This window comes from Silene latifolia, chromosome 1 (genome assembly GCF_048544455.1).
Source record: "Silene latifolia isolate original U9 population chromosome 1, ASM4854445v1, whole genome shotgun sequence".
In the NCBI taxonomy this organism is placed as follows: domain Eukaryota; kingdom Viridiplantae; phylum Streptophyta; class Magnoliopsida; order Caryophyllales; family Caryophyllaceae; genus Silene; species Silene latifolia.
The window spans coordinates 52,448,033-52,470,520 of record NC_133526.1 but is presented as its reverse complement, the minus strand read 5'-3'; the positions used below and the strand labels follow the sequence as shown (position 1 = coordinate 52,470,520).

At 42.4% G+C, this 22,488-nt stretch overlaps 1 protein-coding gene across 1 annotated transcript in view; it reads left to right on the top strand.

Annotated features, from left to right (window-relative positions):
- Window positions 1–19,424, top strand: part of LOC141646750 (uncharacterized) — a 46,355-nt gene extending 26,931 nt beyond the window's left edge. The window contains exon 2 of the mRNA XM_074454691.1: window positions 17,287–19,424. Within this exon, the coding sequence (XP_074310792.1) occupies window positions 17,287–19,424 (2,138 nt within the window). The remainder of the gene's footprint in view (window positions 1–17,286) is intronic.
- Window positions 19,425–22,488: the final 3,064 nt, after the last annotated feature.

Here is a 22,488-nt window from a genome sequence, read left to right as displayed (position 1 = left end):
TTTGAGATACCAAAACATCAAAACTTTCAAGGAATTAACCGTACTAGGAACAAGGATTGAAGATGACATCCGTAAAGGGCTCTTGTCCAAAACGGTAGGTCGAGGATATCAAGGCTCAAGAAGTCGTTCTTACGGCTCCACTAGCAAAACCGATGAAGTTAACCTTCTCGAGCCATCCAAGAAGAGTACCCCACCAAGGAAATTCACAAATCTTGGGGACACTTACTCCAATGCTCTAAAAAGATTAATGAAGCAAGGCAAACTCCAACCCATAGGACCTACTCCCGAACCAGAAAAGAAATCCAAATTCTGGGACGAGAACTCGTACTGTGAATATCATAGGGGTAAGGGGCATGACACAGATAAATGCTACAAACTGAAGAATGTGCTTCAAGACATGATTGAGGATGGTCGACTATCAATACCGCCGGGAGGCAAACCCAACAACACTCAGAATCCTCTTGGAATTCTAGTGATCACAAGTGAAGAATCTACCTTAGATTGTTCACACCTCATTTCTCCAGTTGAAGATGAAATCCACGCAATCGAAAATGAAGGGTTATACTCTACCATTTCCCCTACCATCGCCGACTTCATTGCATGGGCAAGAAGTGTGGATAGGCAAGTTTGGGAATTGGAAAGCGTGGTGACAACTTTACATAACCCCAATGCGACACCTAAAGAACATGCGCCACTAATCTTCTCTCAAAATGCTACTATGCAAGAACTAGTCGCCGTGGTTGATAAACTAGTCGACCAAATCACACAATTAGAAGATGAGATCATGAGAATGAGGGAACTAGCTACAATCAATGGGGTATGGGCCGATGATGATGAAGACGAGTATCTCAGTAAACACTCCCTAGTCAAGGAAATAGTCCAAAATGGTGAAGACCAAGATGTGGGCCACCTAACTCGTTCGGGGCGTCCATATCAAAGCACTACTCAAAATGGTCCAACCAACGTTGTCACACCAAATGATAACGAAGATGACTCTACTGATCATTTGCTCAAGCAATTACAAAAGACAAAGGCTGATCTTTCAGTCTGGCAACTAGTAGCAAGCTCATTCCCACATCGCCAAGCTTTACTGCAAGCTTTGGCCAAACTAAATGTGGCACATAACTCCACACCCGACGATGTAGTCAATTTGGTCTTCCAAGAATCACCATAGTTAAGTAATCCTATTACTTTCTCAGACGAAGATTTGCCACCCTTTGGTGCTAGTCATAACTTGGCTCTTTACATCACCGTCATTTGCTTAAAGAAGAATGTGCCAATGACCTTGGTAGATGATGGCTCCGCGGTCAACGTCATACCTCTAAAAACGGCATACAAATTAGGCATGAAAGAGTCGGATTGGACCCCTACCAATCAAGGTGTTCGCGCATATGATGGTACACAACGAAAGGTAGTAGGGCTTGTTAACCTAACCGTAGCCACAGGGCCAATTGAGAGAAAGGTTAACTTCCAAATAGTAGACATCAAAGCTTCCTTCAACATACTTCTGGGAAGACCTTGGATTCACGCTTCCAAAGCGGTAACATCCACCCTTCACCAAAAGATCAAGATCCCATTAAATGGCAAAGTGGTGACGATCACTTCGTCGCCCATCAAGGCAATAATCGAAAAGAAGTCAAATAATCAAGTCCTTGCGGATCCAGTATACGAACTTGGGGGCTTTCAAAGCATAAGTGTCATAGAAAGTGAATTGGCAGCCCTATGCTACGATCCCTACTCCAACTTGGTGGTCAACCACATACTCAAATCCCAGGGATACTTCCCTGGAATGCCTTTGAACCCTACCCGAAGAAACACCTTCGCACCCTACAAGGAAGGCAACTAAAAAAGAATACCACTTGGACTAGGATACAAACCCACTAAAGAGGAAGTTCTCGAGATGCTCGCTCAAGTTCAAAGCCGTAAACACATAGGAGTCCAAATGCGACCATACTTCCCTACCCTAAATGGGTACTTTGTTAGGGAAGGAGGTCAAGAACTCTTTCACGGATTTCCCAAACCTTGGCACTACCTCGGAAGGAAGCTAGCCGGAATCGAGATCTTTCACGATTGCTACTTCATTCCTCCAGAAACGGTTCCTACCGCCAAAGCCCGTCAAGCACCTTGCTTAGACGAACAAGCTGTCAGTCTGCTATTTGGAGAAGATTGATTTGTTAGAGCCGCGCAAGATGAGATCATTACCATGATACTTCAAGACGATCACTTCAACCCTACCGCGTTAATCACAGAAACAAACGCGAACCAGCAGAAAGGATGGAGAAAATCAATCAAGTGGACCAACAATCAAGGAAGACTCTTCAAGCTCACTACTGGAGAAGGAGAGATGTTCAAAGGAGAACCAGAAGATGATGAATTCGAGTCAGAGTCAGAGTCGGAGTCAGAGTCGGAGTCTAGAAAAGTCACTAAGAAGTCTCCTCCTGTCGTCACCCCTATTCCCTTTGTTTCTCCTAGCTTAGCCTCAAATAGTAACAGTAGTTCGGGAAATGTCCCAACAACTGTCCCTTTACCGCCACTGACCACGGATCGGATGGCTTCTTTGTTTCAACTTTTCTCAAACTTTAATATGAATAAATCAGGTTCTGCTTACTCTTTGTGTTATCTTGGTGCAATTACATTTGATGATGCGAGGATAACCAGGACCTGCACTCAATCGAGATACCTCCCTACATAGCCAAAGAAATACTACAAGAGGGGGAAGGGGGACCAGTAATAGAGAACACTGAACCCATCAATGTAGGAACCGAACTAGAACCCCAAGAACTTAGGATAGGGACTACCATGAGCCCCACCGAAAGGGCCAGTTTCATAGACCTCCTACACAAGTTCAAAGACGTTTTTGCTTGGTCCTACAGAGATATGCCAGGGATCGACAGGGATATCGCCGAACATAGAATCCCAATCAAGCCAGGTTTCAAGCCTGTGAAACAGAAGCTTCGTCGAATGAGAACAGAATGGGCTCTCAAGATTAAAGAAGAAGTCGATAAGCAATTCAAAGCCGGGTTCATCAAAGTTTCCGAGTACTCTGACTGGGTAGCCAACATAGTACCTGTACCCAAAAAGGATGGGAGAATCTGTGTTTGTGTTGATTTTAGAGACTTAAACAAAGCAAGTCCTAAAGATGGCTTTCCTCTACCACATATCGACATATTGGTGGACAATACCGCAGATCACGCGTTGCTATCCTTCATGGATGGGTACGCGGGTTATAACCAAATCAAAATGGCCATAGAAGATATGCATAAGACCGCCTTTGTCACTCAATGGGGAACCTATTGCTATACGGTCATGCCGTTTGGGTTAATCAACGCCGGAGCTACATATCAACGCACCGCAACCACACTCCTACATGACATGATGCACAAAGAGGTTGAGGTATATGTAGACGACATGATTGTCAAATCCAAGGATAGAGAGGGGCATATTGCGAACCTTTGCAAATTTTTCTCAAGGCTACGAAAGTACAACATGAGGCTCAATCCTCAGAAGTGCGCATTCGGAGTAACATCTGGCAAACTCCTGGGATATGTTGTTAGCCAACGAGGTATTGAAATAGACCCTTCCAAGATCAAGGCTCTGATCGAAATGCCACAACCTCAAACAGAAAAAGAAGTCAGAGGATTCCTGGGAAAAGTGCAATATATAAGTCGATTCATATCGAAACTCACCATGATCTGTGAACCTATCTTCAAGAAGCTCAAGAAAACGGATCACACCATGTGGGATGATGACTGTCAGAAGGCATTTGACCGAATCAAGGAGATATTAGCTAAACCACCAGTGCTCATGCCACCTCAACAGGATCAACCTCTTGGTTTATATCTCACAGTAACCGAAACAGCCATGGGCACCATGCTAACTCAAACCGTAGGAAAGGAAGAAAGGGATATTTACTACCTTAGTAAGAAATTATTGGAGTACGAGTGCAAATACTCACAACTAGAAAAGACATGCCTCGCTCTTGTGTGGGCAACGAAGAAGCTACGTCACTACATGCTTAGCTACTCCATCAAAATATACTCCAAAATGGATCCAGTCAAATACCTCTTCGAGAAACCCGTCCTCAACGGACGCCTAGCAAGATAGACCTTGATGATCTCAGAGTTCGATCTCAAATACATGCCCCTGAGGGTTATAAAAGGGCGCGCCGTTGCTGAATTCTTTGCAGAAAATCCCATCAATGATGCACAAACAATAGATACTTGGTCATTTCCAGACGAGGATATACTCCAAACCGATGTAGACTCCTGGGACCTTTACTTTGATGGAGCATCAAACTTAAGAGGATTTGGAATAAGAGTGTTGCTCATTTCTCCTGAAGGCGAGCATACACCAATCTCTGTCAAACTCGACTTCGAGGTGACAAACAATCTTTGCGAGAATCTGAAGCTTGTCTCATTGGACTACAAGCGGCAGTGAGCTTAGGCATTAAAAACCTCCGAGTACATGGGGATTCATCCCTGATCATCAATAAAGTTACGGGATCTTGGAAAATCCGAAGCGAAAGCCTAGCACCTTATCAAGCCAGAATAGACCAAGTTGCCCAATTATTTGATCACGTGACCTATCTACACCTACCTCGGGAAGAAAATCAATTTGCAGATGCTCTTGCAAAACTTGCATCTTTGATTAACATGCCAGATGACATGGTGGAAATGCCTTTATGTATCGAACGACGATCAGAGCCAGCTTACGTCACCAAATCACCGATGAAGAGGAAATCACAGAGGAACCTTGGTTCCAAGCAATCCTAAATTTCAAGCTCAACGGTACCTATCCACCAGATATGGAAAAAAGGGGACAACGTGCTATACGCCTACTAGCTTCCCAATACGTTCTCACGCAAGGAGAGTTATACAAAAGAACACCTCTTGGTGTAATCCTACGTTGCCTCGATCATTCACAGGCACGAAAAGTGATGGAAGAAGTCCATGATGGAGAATGCGGTCCTCAAATGAGTGGGCCCATGATGGCAAAGAAGATCACACGCTTGGGATATTATTGGACCACAATGGAATCCGATTGCATCAAATACGTAAGACATTGCCATAACTGCAAAATCTTCAGGAACGTACAGCATGTCCCTCCTTCATTACTTTATATAATGACATCTCCTTGGCCATTTTCTGCCGGGGGAATTGATATAATCGGGAAGATAACCCCAGCCGGAACAGGAGGTCACTGTTTCATCCTAGTGGCAATTGACTATTTCACCAAATGGGTAGAAGCGGCTTCCTACACTAGTCTCACGGCTAAAAACGTAGCAAAGTTCATACAAAACAACATCATATGTCGATACGGTTGCCCACATGAGATCATTAGTGATAATGGATCACATTTCCAAGCCGAGACTGAGCAATTGCTAGCCAAGTACAAAATTAGGCATCACCACTCTTCGCCATATAGACCACAGACTAATGGCACGGTAGAAAGGACAAACAAGAACGTTGTCACAATTCTCAAGAAAATGATTGACAACTATCGAGATTGGCCAAGCAAGATACCCTTTGCTTTGTGGGGATATCGCACATCTGTTAGGACGCCCACTGGGGCCACCCCTTTCTATTTGACCTACGGCATGGAAGCTGTACAGCCAGTCGAGTTAGAAATACCATCATTGCGTATCATACTCGAAAGTCAAATCCCGGAAGCCGATTGGAAGAGGGATAGATATGAAGAACTCATCCTCCTGGATGAACGCAGGCTACGCGCATTATATAATGTCCAAACATATCAAGCACGTATCAAACGAGCCTTCAATAAAAGGGTCAAGCCAAGGAACATCAAGGAAGGAGACTTAGTACTCAAGTCGGTTAGAGCTCTTTTACCTGTCGATCCACGGGGAAAATTCAAACCTAATTGGGCTGGGCCATTTCTAGTCAAGTCCATACTTCCAGGGGGTGCGGTTAGAATCACAGACCTAGATGGGAATGAATTTGCCAACCCGACAAACCTTGACCAACTAAAACGGTATTATGCCTAGAATAGGAACAAAAACGCGCCTCGCGTGACCTCACGTGTCGCTCTTGTGGCACTAAATAAACGGCCCCTGGCCAAGCTGAAATAAGCTAATGTCACTCTGCTCTTGCATTTTGACAATCTGTCATCCTCATATCATCAAATAAACTAAATTAGCACCTTAAGAGTAAGTAAAAGCTCATGCTTATCTTCTAAGTTCATTACAAGCTCTTGTTCAGAACAATTATTCTTTTACATTTACTCGAACTACGCGCAAGGGTTTGATTTCATTTTTAAATGAATACGTAGGCAATCCTTCACAGGATACAACCCATTAATTTCAAAATGTAAATAGAAGGACATTTGCAATTGCATTTGGAATTCGACAAGAATAATAAATAGAAAATCACAACGGTTTCATAACCAATTAACCTTTTTTTATTTCATTCATTTTCTAATAATAATAATACGTTACATAATAAAAATAAAAAATAGGCTAGGATTCTAAAAACCCCACCTTCTTATTACAATAATAATAATAATAAATAATAATAAAGACTTGGGCTATTCCTCCATCTTCCCTTTGCCCTTGTCATTCTTGTCATATTTCTTGTCACGACCCCGAGCCGGACGCTCCTACGCCACTTCGGACCTAATCACCAACGGTCTTTCTCGAGGTCTAGCCTTCCCATTCTTGTCAATCACTTTGTCCACGGCAGGAGAGGTCTTTGGTTTCTTCGAAGGATGAACAACTCGAAACCCGGCTTCTTCCCCTCCCTCAGTCAGATGCTTCTCTTTCTCCTTTTCCACCTCGCGCACCTTGTAGTCAACAGGCTCGCGCTTCCTCAATCTCTCGCGCTCCTCCGGAGTAGTAGCCTTCCTCCACCGCAGATAGGAATCCGACACCCATAAGGTACTAACAGAAGAGTTCAAGAACCATACATTTCTTTGCGCCCATTTAATGGCCCACTCCCTTCGGCTCTCAGTAGTAAGCGCCATGGCAGTCTGCGGGACTGTGTCAAGCTTCGAGATTGTCTGCTTTAGTCCAACCTGTCTCATCAGTCTCTCCGGGAAGATGCATACCATGAATTCCAAGCCAGGAATGTGCACAGATCGGGTAGGATCCAAGGAAGATACCCCAGTGACAGATTTGAAATGCCACCATGGTACAATCCACCTAATCAAGGGGCCATCATCACTCTTCAATTTATTCTCCCAATAATTGCAGACTCGAGTGAAGTCCACCATGTAAAGCCTGGTCCTCATTGCAATCGAACGAGCATGATAAGAAGGAACATGAACTGGGGGCTCGATCAATCGAAGGTGCTCCATAAGCCACACCTACCAAAAGCGGGTATTAGAACGAAAAACAAAAAACAAAAAAAAAACGAAAGACAAAAAAAAAGAGAACAAAAAAAGAGAAGAAAAGCGTTCTTTTACCTGCAAAATAACGGGACTTCCCAAGTACGGTAGGTCGTGATTGGTTTTCCTATTATCCAAACCCAATAGGATCTCTCCTAAGCATAAACAAGCTGGGCTCCTACGCAGCTCCATTTGCTCAATCAGGCCCAGGAGACGGGGATCACCTCTTAAGTCTTCATCAACATGCCCTTGAAGGACATATACATGCAACAAGCAAAATCCGAATGCTCCTCGCCTAGCAACATAAGAAATGGTGGGGTCGGCTCTGTTAATGAATCGGTCAATGAAGTCCAACATTCGCACTCCTTTCGAGGTCACTAAACGGTCCACCTCAATTCTCGTCAACCCAAGCAAGTCTCTGAATTTGTTCTTATACCCTTGCGAAGTAGAAGGAATAGCAGGCAAGTGTTCTGGGTCTCATCCACCAATCGCAGCAATTTCTTCAGGAAATGGGCAAATGTCGCCTCCGGGGAAAACAAAAACATGATAATTCGGGTCCCAATAATCAAGACAAGCATCTAGGAATGGTTTGACAACCTTGATGAGCTTCAAACTCAACAAAGATCCAAGATTATAAGCACCCATATCGTGTTTCTCCATGTTGGAAAACTCATTGGTCCACTCTTTTAGACGAATCTCCAAAGTATTCATGATGAATGATTATATTGAGAATTTTATGTAATAAGACGAAGAAGAGACGGGAGAATTGTGTGAATAAAAGCTCTATCGACGTCTCTATTTATACTAAAATCTGTTTCCTAAAATCCGTCAGAACGGACACACCTGGGAACAGGCGCAGCACCTGTTGCGCCTCTTCAAAGGGACGCAGCTCCTGCTGCGCCTCTTCCTCAGCAAGGTTTCTGTGATTTTCCGCGTTGGATCTTTCCTAAATTCCTTGGCGAATAATTTCCTATTCCTACGGGTTATTGTTTTGGTAAATACGTCAAAATTTCCATAGTTCGTGTTTTCTAATTCCACGGGCACGCATTTCGAGGCAATATCAGCATTTTCGTCATTCTAGCACACTTGTATATTTTCATTTTAGGAAATAATTTTCATTTTAACGTAATTTATTTCAAAACTTATATATATTTCCTTTATTTCTATTTATTTATTCCTTTTTTAATCATTTCACTTCTAACTTATAGATTTCTTTTTTTTTTCATTTTTTTAGGGGTAACCCTCCCTACCGTCCGGTCATTTCCGGCAAATTTTTTGCATTTTTGGCACTTTCTTTTGCATTTTTTTGCACTTTTGAGTCATTCGTTTTGCGCTAATTTATGCCATATGTATATACAAATGTATGTTCTATGTAATTTCTATGTAAATTTCGGCAGCATGACGGCATAAACCGTCATCTACCAAACCTGTTCAAAGCTAACCTGCAGGTACAAGCAACACAACCCAGCAGCAAAGGCACTCAGGCCATCATATACAACCAAAAATGGGAAATGTACAACAAACTGGGGGCTTGAGCCCCAAGCAAAATCAAAATGTCCAAAATGTAGGTCCTAATATGTACAAATGTGCAAGATACAACAAAACAAACAACAACAAGACAAAACTACTGCCGGTCGCCCTCTAACTCCGCAACTCTCGCCTCGAGAGCAGCAACCTCGGCGTCGAGAACCTCGAGCTCCCTCAACAAGCGAGCTGTCTCCTCCCGAGACTGGGCCAACTCTCGCTCCAGCTCACGCTCCCCCTGCAAATAACAAAATTGGCTCATGTCAATCATTTCAAGCAATTATAAGAAAAGTTGGAAAATCAAATTCAAAAATAAAATAGACAAAAGGTTCATACCTGACGGCCTCGACCGCCGACAAGTGCTTCGACGGCAGTAGCTCGCAGCCGGTTGGCCACCCTCCATAACGCCACAAACCGAGACGGCGCAACCTGCATTTTCAAAAATAAGTTCTCAGTAAATTGGATAAGTTCAATCAAAATGTGTTCTTACACAATAATCATGCAAATTAGAGGCGGACCCTCCGAATCAGATGCTGCCAATCGTCCAGGCCAGCATCCGTCACAGCCACGTCAAAGTCACGCAGCTCGGAGATCGTCGTCCTCCCGGTCACGTCAGTGTACTCAAGGGTCTCGGGGTACTCTAGGGGCTCGATGCCCGCCGCCTCGACCTCCTGCAAAGTCAAATGTTTCTCATTAATCGATGATCTTTCATCGTACCCTCAAAATCAAAAAAATAAATAAAGAAGAGTAAGATGCTTACCACAACCGGCCAGTACGCCAACCTCCCGTAGAGGAACGCCGAGTAGTCCTCACCAGGAAGAAGGAGGACGTCACCACCAATGCCAGCCAAGTCAGCCTCCATCTCAGCCCCAGAAGGCTCCCTGAACATCGTCCTAGGAGGATCGATGGGAACCGTCAAGATATCCCGAGAGCACTGACGAGCCAAGCGCTCGCCCAAGTACCACAAAGGACCCATCGACGTCCTCAACAGCAGCCGGCTCGAGCTCCTAGGTCGAAGGACCTCAGCCACAAAAGGAGGCGCTCCAGCGTACTCCGCCCAAGGCCTGGGCACCCACTGGGGACAGATAAACAAGGAATCATTCTTATGATCGGTTAGAAGTAATGAAGAATCAAAATGAATATAAGTGAGATGCTCACGTTGTCCAGCTGAAGAGCGTTCACGTCCCGCCGGTAGACACCGTGAGAGGAACGCTTGCTCCTCGTACGACACATCACCCAATCCCTCACGACGGGATAGGCCTTCTCCAGCGGCTCCGTCCTCTTGGGCGAGAGGCTCGGAAAGTAGGAGTACACCCACGCCTGTGAAGCAAGATAGTCAATAACGATTTTTCGTAATTCGACAAGGAAAGGAAGTGATTTTAGTCTAAATGAAGGTTCATACCTCCAACAGTAGTCCAGGGCCGACAGCACCAGGAGAAGTCCCCTTCTCCATCAATTCCGGACGAACCATGGCCCTCATGAAGCGGATGAGGACTGCAAAACCAGCAGTGACCCAGTCCCAACGCCCTAGGGAGCTCAGGTCAGAAAGAAAGGGAAGGAGCTTCGTCGACAGCCTCTCTCCCTTGTCTCCGAGGTAGATCGAAGACGAAGCCACCAAAGCCACAAACGGGCCCTCTGCTCGGTGTAGGGGAGGAGGAGCCGTCTCTATCCGTCAATCACCACCCGCGCCGGGTCTTCCCCGCAAAGTAGTCTCGGACATAAGAACGGGCACCAAACCGGGCATCAGAACAGACCTTCGGCGCCAAGTTCCAGCCGATCAACCTCCTAGCCTCGGCCGAGTCCACCCTCATGGCAGTCTCCGGCCACTCCACCACCTCAGTCCCACACGACAGCCCAGAAATCATGCCGTAGTCCTCCAACGTGACTCCCACCTCACTAAAAGGCATGTGAAAAGTGGAAGTCGTGTCCCAGAATCGGTTCAAGAAAGCGCGGACCAGGTTAAGGTTAACCCGCAGCTTCCTCTTCGCGATATCCCTCCAAGCCTGCACCAAGGTGCCAAACGCTCCCCGCTCGATCATGGCGCGCTCCTCCACCGACAGCCTCTCGTAGCACTCCATCGCCGTCGTGTCGCCCGAGAACGACCTGATGTTCCCAGCCTCCTATTGTGATTTGAAACAAAAGCTATCTTTAGTTTGAATGAAAATTGGAAAGGATATGAGCAAATGAAATGAAAGAAGGTGAGTGATGGTTAATGAATTCAAGATTACTAAGCTCTTCACCGTCCTGTAGGACAGGTGACCCTCCGCAGCCCAAAGCAAGTGCCTGCTGTCCCAGGTCTCATCCCACGCAGGTGCTACCCTCAGCTGACGACCGCCTCGCCCAACGTTGGCCCGCCTCGGGGCCTCCTCCTCCTCAGCAGCCTCCTCCTCGTGGACCTCGTCTTCAGCAGCCATCACCGCGGCGGTGAAAGCCTCCTCCAAAGCCTCCTCGATAGCACGAGAAGGGTCAACAGCAGTGTCTATCTCCATGGGAGCCCTCCCAGAAGTAGAAGCCTCGTCACCTGCAACGTTAAAGTAAATTCAGGCCGCGTCAAGTGATGACGAGCCTTGGTTAAGGAATTTTCGAGCTTTCGGAAGCCCTGAAATCGCTCTTTTCTCGCCATCTTTGGCCGTATTCCCACAAACCCGATCACTCATGTGGTAATTTGGGTCAAGTCAAGCCTAAGTTGAAGCCTAGTCATGGGTTCGAGTCGAAATTTCGGCAGCATTTCGTTATAACGACGATTATGCCCTAGAAAAGTGTCCTGAAAAAGCCGTCACAAACCAAAATTTCGAGATGGTAGGAAGCTTACCCATCATCCAAGGATTCCAAATATCAAGTTTCATCGCAAATGGGCAATCCTAAGGCCATTTTTGAAGCAATTTACGGTTTAGCTGTGAAACCGTCTCAATTTCACTCAAATGCTCAAAACTCAACAAAACTTCAAAACAAATATATGGTTATGATCCTTATATTACCAATTATCCATTTACAAGATCAATTTTACAAGGCAAGATCATTTGGGAAAAAGCCCCAAATTTTCGACATTTTAGGGTTGAAAACCCTAAATTTTGTCGATCAAATTCATCCATTATAGAAGATTAATGCAAGAATGATATACATACCTCGATTAGTCATGGCGAATGCAAGCTTTTGGATCAAATTTTGGCGGAAATGGTTAAGATTTGAGAGAGAAATTGATGATTTATGTTTCGAATAAATGAAATTAAGTCCCTCTATTTTATAGCGTTTTTACGAAGAAAAGACACACTCAGGAATAGACGCAGCAGGCGCTGCACCTTTTCCAAGAGATGCAGCTCTTGTTGCGCCTCTTCCTGAGGTTCCCTTCATACGAGTTTTCAAAAATTCGTTATGAGTTCGTTATTTGTGGGCCCATCTTTGGTGCGCCTCTTCCTCGATGCCATTTTATCTTTTTTGGTCCGTTTGACGATTATTCTTCGTTCAGACCTGCATTTCTAAGCTGACTGTGGGCTATTATACGTTATTTTACGCTTCCAAGACTTTGCTTGTCACATCGAGCAGGTATTCCTTCACAGGTGTTTCGACACACCTCTTTTCTGTTCCCCCAGCGAGAGTACACGGACAGACAATCCCTCTCGAGACATGGAGATAAGTTCCCGATTATGTTCCCCCAGCGAGAGTAAGCGGATAGACAATCCCTCTCAAGACCTGGAGATACATTCCTGATAAGGTTTCCCAGCACGAGAGTTCACGACATACAATCGTCCCTCTCAAGTTCATCCGAAGTTTGTTTGAAGACGACCCAAGCAGATTTCTCCCGGCCAGTTCCACTTTGTGTCCCCGCTACTCACAATATTTCTTGTTTCCCCGCGGAGTGCGATAAAGGTGTCGTTCTCCAGAAGTTCCCAAACCCGTAGAGTTCTTACACTCAAGCCTTAGTTACCCCTTAGTTTGAAATTATATTCGGGCCTCCTTCCCGTCGATGCTTTCATTTAGGGCCCCACACCCTAGCACCAATCCTTATATATCTTTTAGGTCTTACTCTTAGCTCCTACGCTTACCCTTAGCTCCTACGCTTACCTTTAGCTCCCACGCACCTCCGGAAGCATCTCGAGAAGAAGTCTCAGGTATGATCTCTTCTTATGGCTGGCGAGCCTCCTTACGTAGTCTAATAGACTTTAAACGACCCTCCCCGATAGTCGACAGACTCTAAATTGTTCCCGACGACAGGTCCTTGGTTCAGACCCCTTGAACCGCCTCGCGTCGCCATAGTCGTCAGGTTGTAATCTTCGATTGACCTGATGGCTATACTTTGACTTTCGCCTTGTCCAAGCCTCAGTCAAAGTGGGGGCTCTGTAGATACCTCATTTCTGCACCTCCCGCAAACCACCCGGTGATGATTGGGCCGCATGTTTGGTACGCGGAACGATTTGTGACAGTTCGTAAGTTTATCATCAAGTGATTGCTCAAACACTCATGTCTACCTCTTAGTTGTCATCTACGCGCCGATACGGTCGTTTTGACAGTAATTAGAGTACATTTGGGGTCCGGGCCTAAAACCGTCTTCATTTTTTCGATAACCGTTAAATCCCGAGTCGAATGTTCGGAATGTTAGGATATTTCTATTCCATATTTTATAAATATTTCACAATCTTTTAATCTTTGGTAAACAATTTCCCGTAATATTCATACAAAATATTAAGGAAAATAAGATTATCCCGTTATTCCATAATTAAAACACGGAAATCTTTCTTCCGCAGGAGGAAACCACCTGGGAACAGACGGCAGTGCTGCGCCTCTTCCAAGAGACGCGCGATGGCTGCTGCGCCTCTTCCCAGGTCCTTTTCTGCGTATTTTTCGTATCTTTTTCATATCTTTTCGAGATTCACTTCCAAAGTTTCTCCGAAAACCCTATTCCTTCACGTGATTAGTATAAATAGGAGCCTTCGCTCCTTATATTTCTCACGCGAGTGTCCGCTCTTCTCTTCTCCCTTTGCATTCTAGACCAAGTTCTTACTTTTTGGCGTCTACGTGCTTGAACATTCGACCACGTAAGCTCGGATCCTTCTGAGTACCACCCTCGTTTGCATGACCGACCAATTTGACCAACTCCACAACTAATCAACTTAATTAATCTTAATCGTTTTCCTCCTACGAGGGCACTTTCGTTACATTCGAGTCGAGCATCACTAATCGTAAACTTAGTTCATCTCGTTTCGTCAAACATGTAAGTCTGAGGGTGTAAATCTCTCTTTTATTTATTGTTATTTATCTTTTTGTATCATTAATGTAAGATTTATGTCGAAAATACTTATTAAAACCGATTTATAAAACCTCATTTAAAACCCTTTTTACGGATTACCAGAAGATAACCGTCGAGAAAGGACGCAGCAACTGCTGCGCCTCTTCGAAGGAGCGCAGTATCTGCTGCGCCTCTTCGTGAGGCTTCCGCAGTTCCTGCTTCCTTTCTTCTTCCTTCATCCTCTGTAAATCCGTCTTCTTTTTATTTGTTTCCGCTTGTTTTCGTCAATTCTTTGATATAATAGCGTAATAATCTCACATGTACATTATTTATCATTCATTAACGTATATGATTCATCATTAAAAATCCGACCTTAAATCCCAAGTAATTAATATTTGCGGGTTTTCGTCATTAAAGTCAAACCGGGTTGTAGAAATTCGATTCATTCATGTTGAGTTTCTGGAATTCGATCTTTGATATATTCCCATCTGTCTATTATCATATTCATCATTAGTCCATCGTTAATTCATCATATTTAACCTAATTAATTTAGTTAGTTCATTAATTTGTTAATTATCCCTTTTAATCTTGTAAATAATTCGTTCATATTCGTTTCATCCATGTTTTATTGCTTTTATGACTCATTCATATGTAAATAATGAATTAAATCACTTTCATCCGAGTTAAATATCATAATCGATCCTTAAATTCACCAATTAATGTTAAAGATTTGCAGTTCTGGCTTCAGAGCCAGAACTCACCCTTGGAACAGACGCAGCAACTGCTGCGCCTCTTCCAAAGGGCGCAGTCCTGCTGCGCCTGTTCCAGGTTGACTTCTGTCTCTGAACTTCCGTTCTACCTTGACCTAGTTTAATTAGCTTACGTATAATTAACTATTAACCGTATTATCGCCTAATGATTTGTTCGTTAATTCATTCTTTTATTCCTTTTTGTTAAATTATCCGTTTTAAAGGTATTTTCGACATAAATCAATAAACCCGATGTAATTATTGTAATTTAATTATTGTAATTTTATTTATTGTATTTATCATATTTCTTGTATCATTTGTATGTTTTCACATGTAATTAACCTTAATTCCTACTTTGACATTAATTGTATGATTAAATTACTTGTTCACCGACTTAGTCTAATCTTCACATGCTAGGATTAAAACATTGGATGTTGCATTGCATGCATATAATCGACAATATATCGAGTATAGATAATTTCCCTAATCATTAGTAGAGGCCGCTATCGAGGCGGGCGGGATTAGGTGTTCGATCAAAAGAGCTTCCTAATACGTACCCTCACCCCTTACTCAAGATCTCTGTGAACATCCGTGTTCATTGGCATCCACGAGAGTCATTCTAGACATAGAATGCTAAGGGTAACGAGTTCTTGGTGTTCATGTCTCTACTTTGTGTCTTGACATGACACGAGGTATTCGAACGGTTCCAATTTCCCATAAAAATTGGTGGCGACTCCACAAATGCAAATGCTTGTTCTCCTTCCTTCCCAAGCGCCCCCGTGGGCCCGCGTCCACAGTTTGACGACTCCGCTGGGGATAATACACTTACGTGTAGCCAAAAGGGTGAAACTTGAACAAGGCTAGGGAATAGTTTGTACAAGACAATTGTCGGTTTTCATAACTCGGTCTTCCTAGATCGTTTCATTCGGCCTTCCTAGGCCCAACCCAACCCATTCGACCAATCGTCCTGTCTAAACGGTCCTAATTCTTATTTGGGCCTAAGGATGGATAGCGATTGACGTCATCCATACCATGATGCTTACTCTTGTTTGTATCAAGGACCTTCACTACTTGAGGAAATGGACTAGGAATCGGCCTTACTCTTGTTTGGTACGAGCCTCTCCACAGCCTTCGGGTTTGATTGTTCGGTATGGCAACCTACCCTTTAAACCAAAACCTTTTTAAATGCACTCAGCATCCCGTTATAATGCTTGTACCTTACGTGATCACCATTTCTAAACGAAACCATGACAATTTTTGCAAAATCAAAATCCCTTTAAAGTGTAAATTTCGAAAAAAGGCCCATGATTAGCGCAAAACCGAGTCGAAACTCTGTCCATGTATCGAGTCAAAATTCGGGCCCAAGCCCATTTCAAAACCTCACTTCGAGTCCACTCCTACAACTACACTATAGTTGACTAGGACCAACATTTTTCAAATTTTGTCATTTCTTCAAAGCTCACTGACACAAGTGGCACACACCCACTTCACGAGTCAAAACATTTCTTTCTTAGTAGTGTGTTAGAATGGTCGATCTTGTTTTGATTCGTCGTCGATCTCTTATCCAGTTTCCAAGATGCCTGAAACAAGCGACGTGAATCTCAATCAACTTCAAGATGGTAATGATCGAATCCTAAGCGCGCTAGCTCAAATCCAAGTTACCCAAGATCAAGTGTATGATCGCCTTGACACCATCGAGGGCCGGATCTATGCCGTAGAAGCGAGGTTGCCTCCTCGAGAAAGTGAAGTCGTTGATGACTTCGTGAATGACTTTAGGGACGAAAACCCTCCCATGGGAATGACTGCAGCTGAGAAAAGACTCCAATACTTAGAGGAGCAATTGATGTATCTTAAAGGGGATGACATTTATAGGGAGAATAATCGCAAGTATGAGGCCGTAAGTTCCAAGTTGCCAACCAACTTCAACATGACGGATATCCCTAAATTCAAGGGGCATGAAAACCCTTTGAACCTATTGATGATATAAGCAAGTCAGTTAGAATATAACTACAGTTAGTTAAGAGTTAGTTAGGCTTAATGATGTACAGCTGTCAGTTTGTTAATCAGTTTGTTACATTAGTTAGGTCGGTGCTAACTACTATATATACTCATTGTATCACAATCTGTAAGATACAACTTTCATAATTCAATTCAATCATAATACAGTTCAATACATTTGATATGGTATCAATCACCAAATCGATTCTGGTCACAACATAAAGCTTCCGCATAAATCTCTTCATATCTTCATCATCAAAATCATTCATATCTTCATCTGCTTCATCACTAGTTCTTCATATCTTCAACCTTCTCTTCATAAATTCATTAGTTTTTTCTTCTTTGTTTCACAAAACTCTTTTCAAATCATTCATAATTCTTCTTTAATCTTCTAATACACAATCAAGATGCCTGAATCAACTCCTAATGATTCATCTGGTTATGATTTTTAAGATGATCCATTGTTTCTGTCAACATCTGATCAGCCTACTTCTCATCTCACAACATTTCTCTTTGATGGTGCGGATTTTCTGGGGTGGAAGCAGGAGGTTCTGATGGCATTGACATCCAAGAATAAAGAGTCATTTCTTGATGATTCTAACCCAAAACCTGCTTCAACTGACAAGAAGTACAGACAATGGATTCGCTGTGATCTAATGGTGATGCGCTGGATCTTGAATTCCTTGGATAAAACGATCAGGGACAATCTGAAGTATCTCACATCTGCTCGCCAGCTTTGGTTAGAGTTGTCTGAACGATATGGTCAGGCAAATTCCATCGAGATTTATCAACTCACCAAGGATATGGGAGATATCAGTCAAGGGAATTCCTCTCCGATGGAGTATTACAGCAAGCTTAAGTCAGCTTGGGAGAATTTAGACAGCTTGGATCCTCTGCCAAGTTGTTCTTGTGGCAAGTGCAGTTCTTGCACCTGTTCCTTATTCAAGAGGATGCAGGACAGGGAGAACAATAGTAAGCTCATACAATTTCTGATGGGTCTCAATAGTGGGTATGATAACATTCGTACTCAGATTCTATCTTTTGATCCGTTGCCTTCTATCAACAAATCACTTGGAATGCTTCAGAAGATTGAAAAACAAAAGCAAGTTACAGAATCTGTTGAAGTTCTTGCTGATACTACTGCATATGCTTCATACAAACAGATTGAGAGCACCAAGAAAGCATCTACCAGTGAAAGCAAGAAGTATTGCAGTCATTGTGACATGAACAATCACAATTTGGAAGATTGTTTCAGGGTTCAAGAATGTACTTATTGTGGTAAATCAGGGCATAAAATTGAGAAATGCTATAGGTTGGTTGGTTTTCCTGCTGATAAAAATAACAAGGGCAAGGGTAAGGTCTCCAACAACAACAAGTATCCTAAGAAACCCAATACTTTCAAGAAATCAGCTAATAATGTTGAGCATTGTGATGAAGATTCACCACTGGATGAGCTTGTTGCAGATCAAGTCAAGGCTAATTACAAGTCTCAGGGAGGATCTACATCGTTTGATGCTGGTACAATGGAAGGGTTGGTCACTTCTGTTATTGATCAGGTCATGAAAAGGTTGTCAGAGAATCAGGCAGGTCCATCTAATGTTAATTTTGCAGGTATAATGTCTGCTTCTCAGGTTAATTCTCTCACTAATACTTCGTATGTGCATGACTGGATTATTGATACAGGAGCTTCTGATCACATTACTTTTAATATTAAATTGCTGCATAATGTTAGAAAGCTAAAGCATCCTATACCTGTTGGACTACCTGATGGAACTATCAAGCTTGTTTACTTGTTAGGAGATGTTAACTTGAATGCTGATATTGTTCTAGATAAAGTTATGTTCATTCCTGATTTTAGACAAAATTTGCTTTTAGTCAGCAAGTTAATTGATAACAATTGTTTGTCTGCTGTGTTTTCTTCCAAAAAATGTGTTTTTCAGGACCATTCAAGTAAGAAAACAGTGGCAGTGGGAAGAAGAATAGGAGATCTTTACAGATATCAGGATTTTAGTAGTATAATAAAGAATGTAATCAGAGATATAGTAGTGAATGTAATAACTAAGTCTCAGAATAAGCAAGCTGTCACTTCTGCTAATAACATTTCTGCTGTTAATGTACATACTCAGATAATCCATGACAGGCTTGGTCATATTGGTTATGCCAGACTTAGAAACATTGTACCTACTATAAACAATAATAATAATAAAGAGAAGTTCTTTTGTGATACTTGCATTTTGGCTAAACATCATAGGTTGCCATTTCCAAACAGTACATCTATAGCTTCTTCTTGTTTTGCTTTGCTTCACATGGATGTTTGGGGTCCTTATAAGACCCCATCTTTGTCAGGGGCTCGTTCATTTTTAACTATTCTTGATGATCATTCTCGAAGCACATGGACAATTCTCTTTCAAACTAAAGATCAAGTCCCTGAGTTAATTAGAAATTTCTTTGCTTATATAGAAACTCAATTTGATGCTAAATTAAAAGTTATAAAAAGTGATAATGGTACTGAATTTTTAGATCAAGTATGTGGTTCATTGTTTAAATCCAAGGGTTTACTGCATCAAACAAGTGTTGTTGGCACTCCCTAACAGAATGGGCGTGTAGAAAGAAAGCATAGGCATTTGCTTGACACTGCTAGGGCTATCATAATACATTCTGGCTTACCTATAAAATTTTGGGGGTTTGTATTTTGACTGCTACTCATTTAGTTAATCTTATGCCTTCATCTGTTTTATCTTGGAAAACCCCTTATGAGTTGTTATTCAATGTCAAACCTAAATATGAAGAATTAAAGGTATTTGGTTGTAGTTGCTATTCTACTATGCCACCTACATATAAGGATAAATTTGGCACTCGTGCAAGGCATTGTGTTTTTCTTGGATATCCCCACAATCAAAAAGGTTATAGATTATATGATCTCTTGTCTCATAAGACATTTGTCAGTCGAGATGTAGTGTTTCAAGAGGATAAGTTTCCTTTTAAGATTTTGCCTAAAGACAATCAGCTTGATGTTGATCTGGTAAATCCAGCAACATCTAGTATATTGGTTCCAGTTGTTTCCACTAACAATGACAGGGGTTCTGAAGAAACTCATTCCACCAGTAATGAGGTATCCCAGCCTACTGTTGCAGTCAGCATCCCTGATTTTGTCACTGCACCAGTAAGGAGAAACAGTAGGCAGAGGCCTGCTCCTGCTTCAGAGGAGATTAGAAAGTCTACTAGACCTAGGGTTATCCCTCCTAGGTTTCAAGAGTATCAATGCAATCTCAAATCAGCCAATACAACTCATGCTACAGTTTTTAGCAGTATGCTGTTAAACAAGCTGCAAGATTTTGCTCCAGAATATATTCATTCATTAAACAATGTTATTCAAGAGCCTGAGCCATACACATTCAAGCAAGCCAGTAAAGATCAAAGATGGATTGAAGCAATGGATAAAGAAATTCAGGCCCTAGAAGAAAACAAGACTTGGGATGTGGTTTCATTACCAGAAGGTCACAAAGCTATTGGTTCTAAATGGATTTTTAAAATCAATACAAACAAGATGGCAGTGTAGAGAGGTTTAAAGCCAGACTAGTGGCAAAGGGATATAGTCAAGTAAAGGATAAAGACTATACTGATACATTTTCTCCAGTAGCAAAGTTCACAACAGTACGAACTTTGTTAGCTGTAGCTGCTGCAAAAGGGTGGAATTTACACCAACTAGACATCAATAATGCATTCTTGCATGGTTTTTTGGACGAGGAGGTGTATATGAAGCCACCAAAAGGCTACAAGGTCACTCCAGGACATGTTTGCAGATTAAGAAGGTCACTATATGGCCTAAAGCAAGCATCAAGACAATGGAATAAAGAGTTATCTAAATTCCTTATCAGCATTGGTTTCATTCAATCAAGACAAGATTACTCCTTGTTTACAAGGTTTAATCAAGCCACACAATCTTTCATCCTTGTTCTAGTCTATGTGGATGATCTAATCATCACTGGTACTTCTGACTCTGAGATTGTGATCATTAAGGAAGGCTTAGATGCAGCATTTTCTATAAAAGACCTAGGCTTCATGAGATATTTTTTGGGTCTCGAAATTTCAAAGAATGAGACTTGCATTATGGTTAACCAAAAGAAGTATATCTTAGATATATTATCTGATCTGAACATGGAGAATTGTGTACCAACTTCTTTTCCTATGCCCAGAGGATTAAAGCTTTCTATTGATCAGGGCAGTTTGTTGGAAGAGCCAGAGCAGTACAGGAGACTGGTTGGATGGTTGCTGTATCTAAATCTATCTAGGCCTGACTTATCATACTCTGTGCAGCACTTGAGTCAATTTTTAAGTCAACCAAGAGAGCCACATATGCAGGCTGCTATGCATGTTCTCAAGTATCTGAAGGGAACTATAAACACTGGATTGCTGTATAGTGCACAGTCTGATCTCAGTCTTTCTGCATACACTGATGCAGATTGGGGTCAATGCGCATATAGTTGCAGGTCCCTCAGTGGTTACTGCGTATTTCTAGGCAATTCTTTGATGTCATGGAAGACTAAAAAGCAAAAGACAGTGAGCAAAAGTACAGCAGAATCAGAATACAGGAGTATGTCATATACTTCCTCAGAATTGGTGTGGTTAGATGCACTTCTTGCTGATATGAGAATAACAATTCCAAAACCAGTTCCTCTTTATTGTGATAACAAAGCAGCAGAACATATTGCTCAAAACCCTGTATTTCACGAGAGGACCAAGCATCTAAGTATCGATTGCCAATATGTTAGGGATAAACAAGAAGAGGGATTTCTGCTCACTCAGCATGTTCGTTCTGGTTTACAGATTGTAGATGTCATGACAAAGCCTCTTGGAGCAGATCAACATAAGTTCTTATCTCTCAAGCTAGGCCTTGTGTTCAATCCAAGTCCAGCTTGAGGGGGGTGTATTGATGATATAAGCAAGTCAGTTAGAATATAACTACAGTTAGTTAAGAGTTAGTTAGGCTTAATGATGTACAGCTGTCAGTTTGTTAATCAGTTTGTTACATTAGTTAGGTCGGTGCTAACTACTATATATACTCATTGTATCACAATCTGTAAGATACAACTTTCATAATTCAATTCAATCATAATACAGTTCAATACATTTGATAGAACCATATCCGTGCTTTCAAAGATTACATGTCTATCAAAGGCATCAAACCCGAGATGTTCTTAAGGATCTTTCCTTCATCTCTTGACACCATCCCAAAGCAATGGTTCTACTCTCTAGAACACAAGAAGATCGCTACTTGGGAAGATGCCGCGATCGAGTTTGCTAAGCAATATGCGGATAATGCTGAGATCCAAGTTAACATGCGCACTCTAGAGGTTCTTACCCAAAATGACAAAGAAGGTTTCACCGACTTCCTAAGTAGGTGGAGGAAGACTAGTACTCAACTAGTTGAACGCCCGGATGAGGCTACCCTTGTGGAGAAATTCGTGGATAACTTAAAGCCCATCTATGCCAACCATTTGAGATACCAAAACATCAAAACTTTCAAGGACTTAACCGTACTAGGAACAAGGATTGAAGATGACATCCGTAAAGGGCTGTTGTCCAAAATGGTAGGTCGAGGATATCAAGGCTCAACAAGTCGTTCTTACGGCTCCACTAGCAAAACCGATGAAG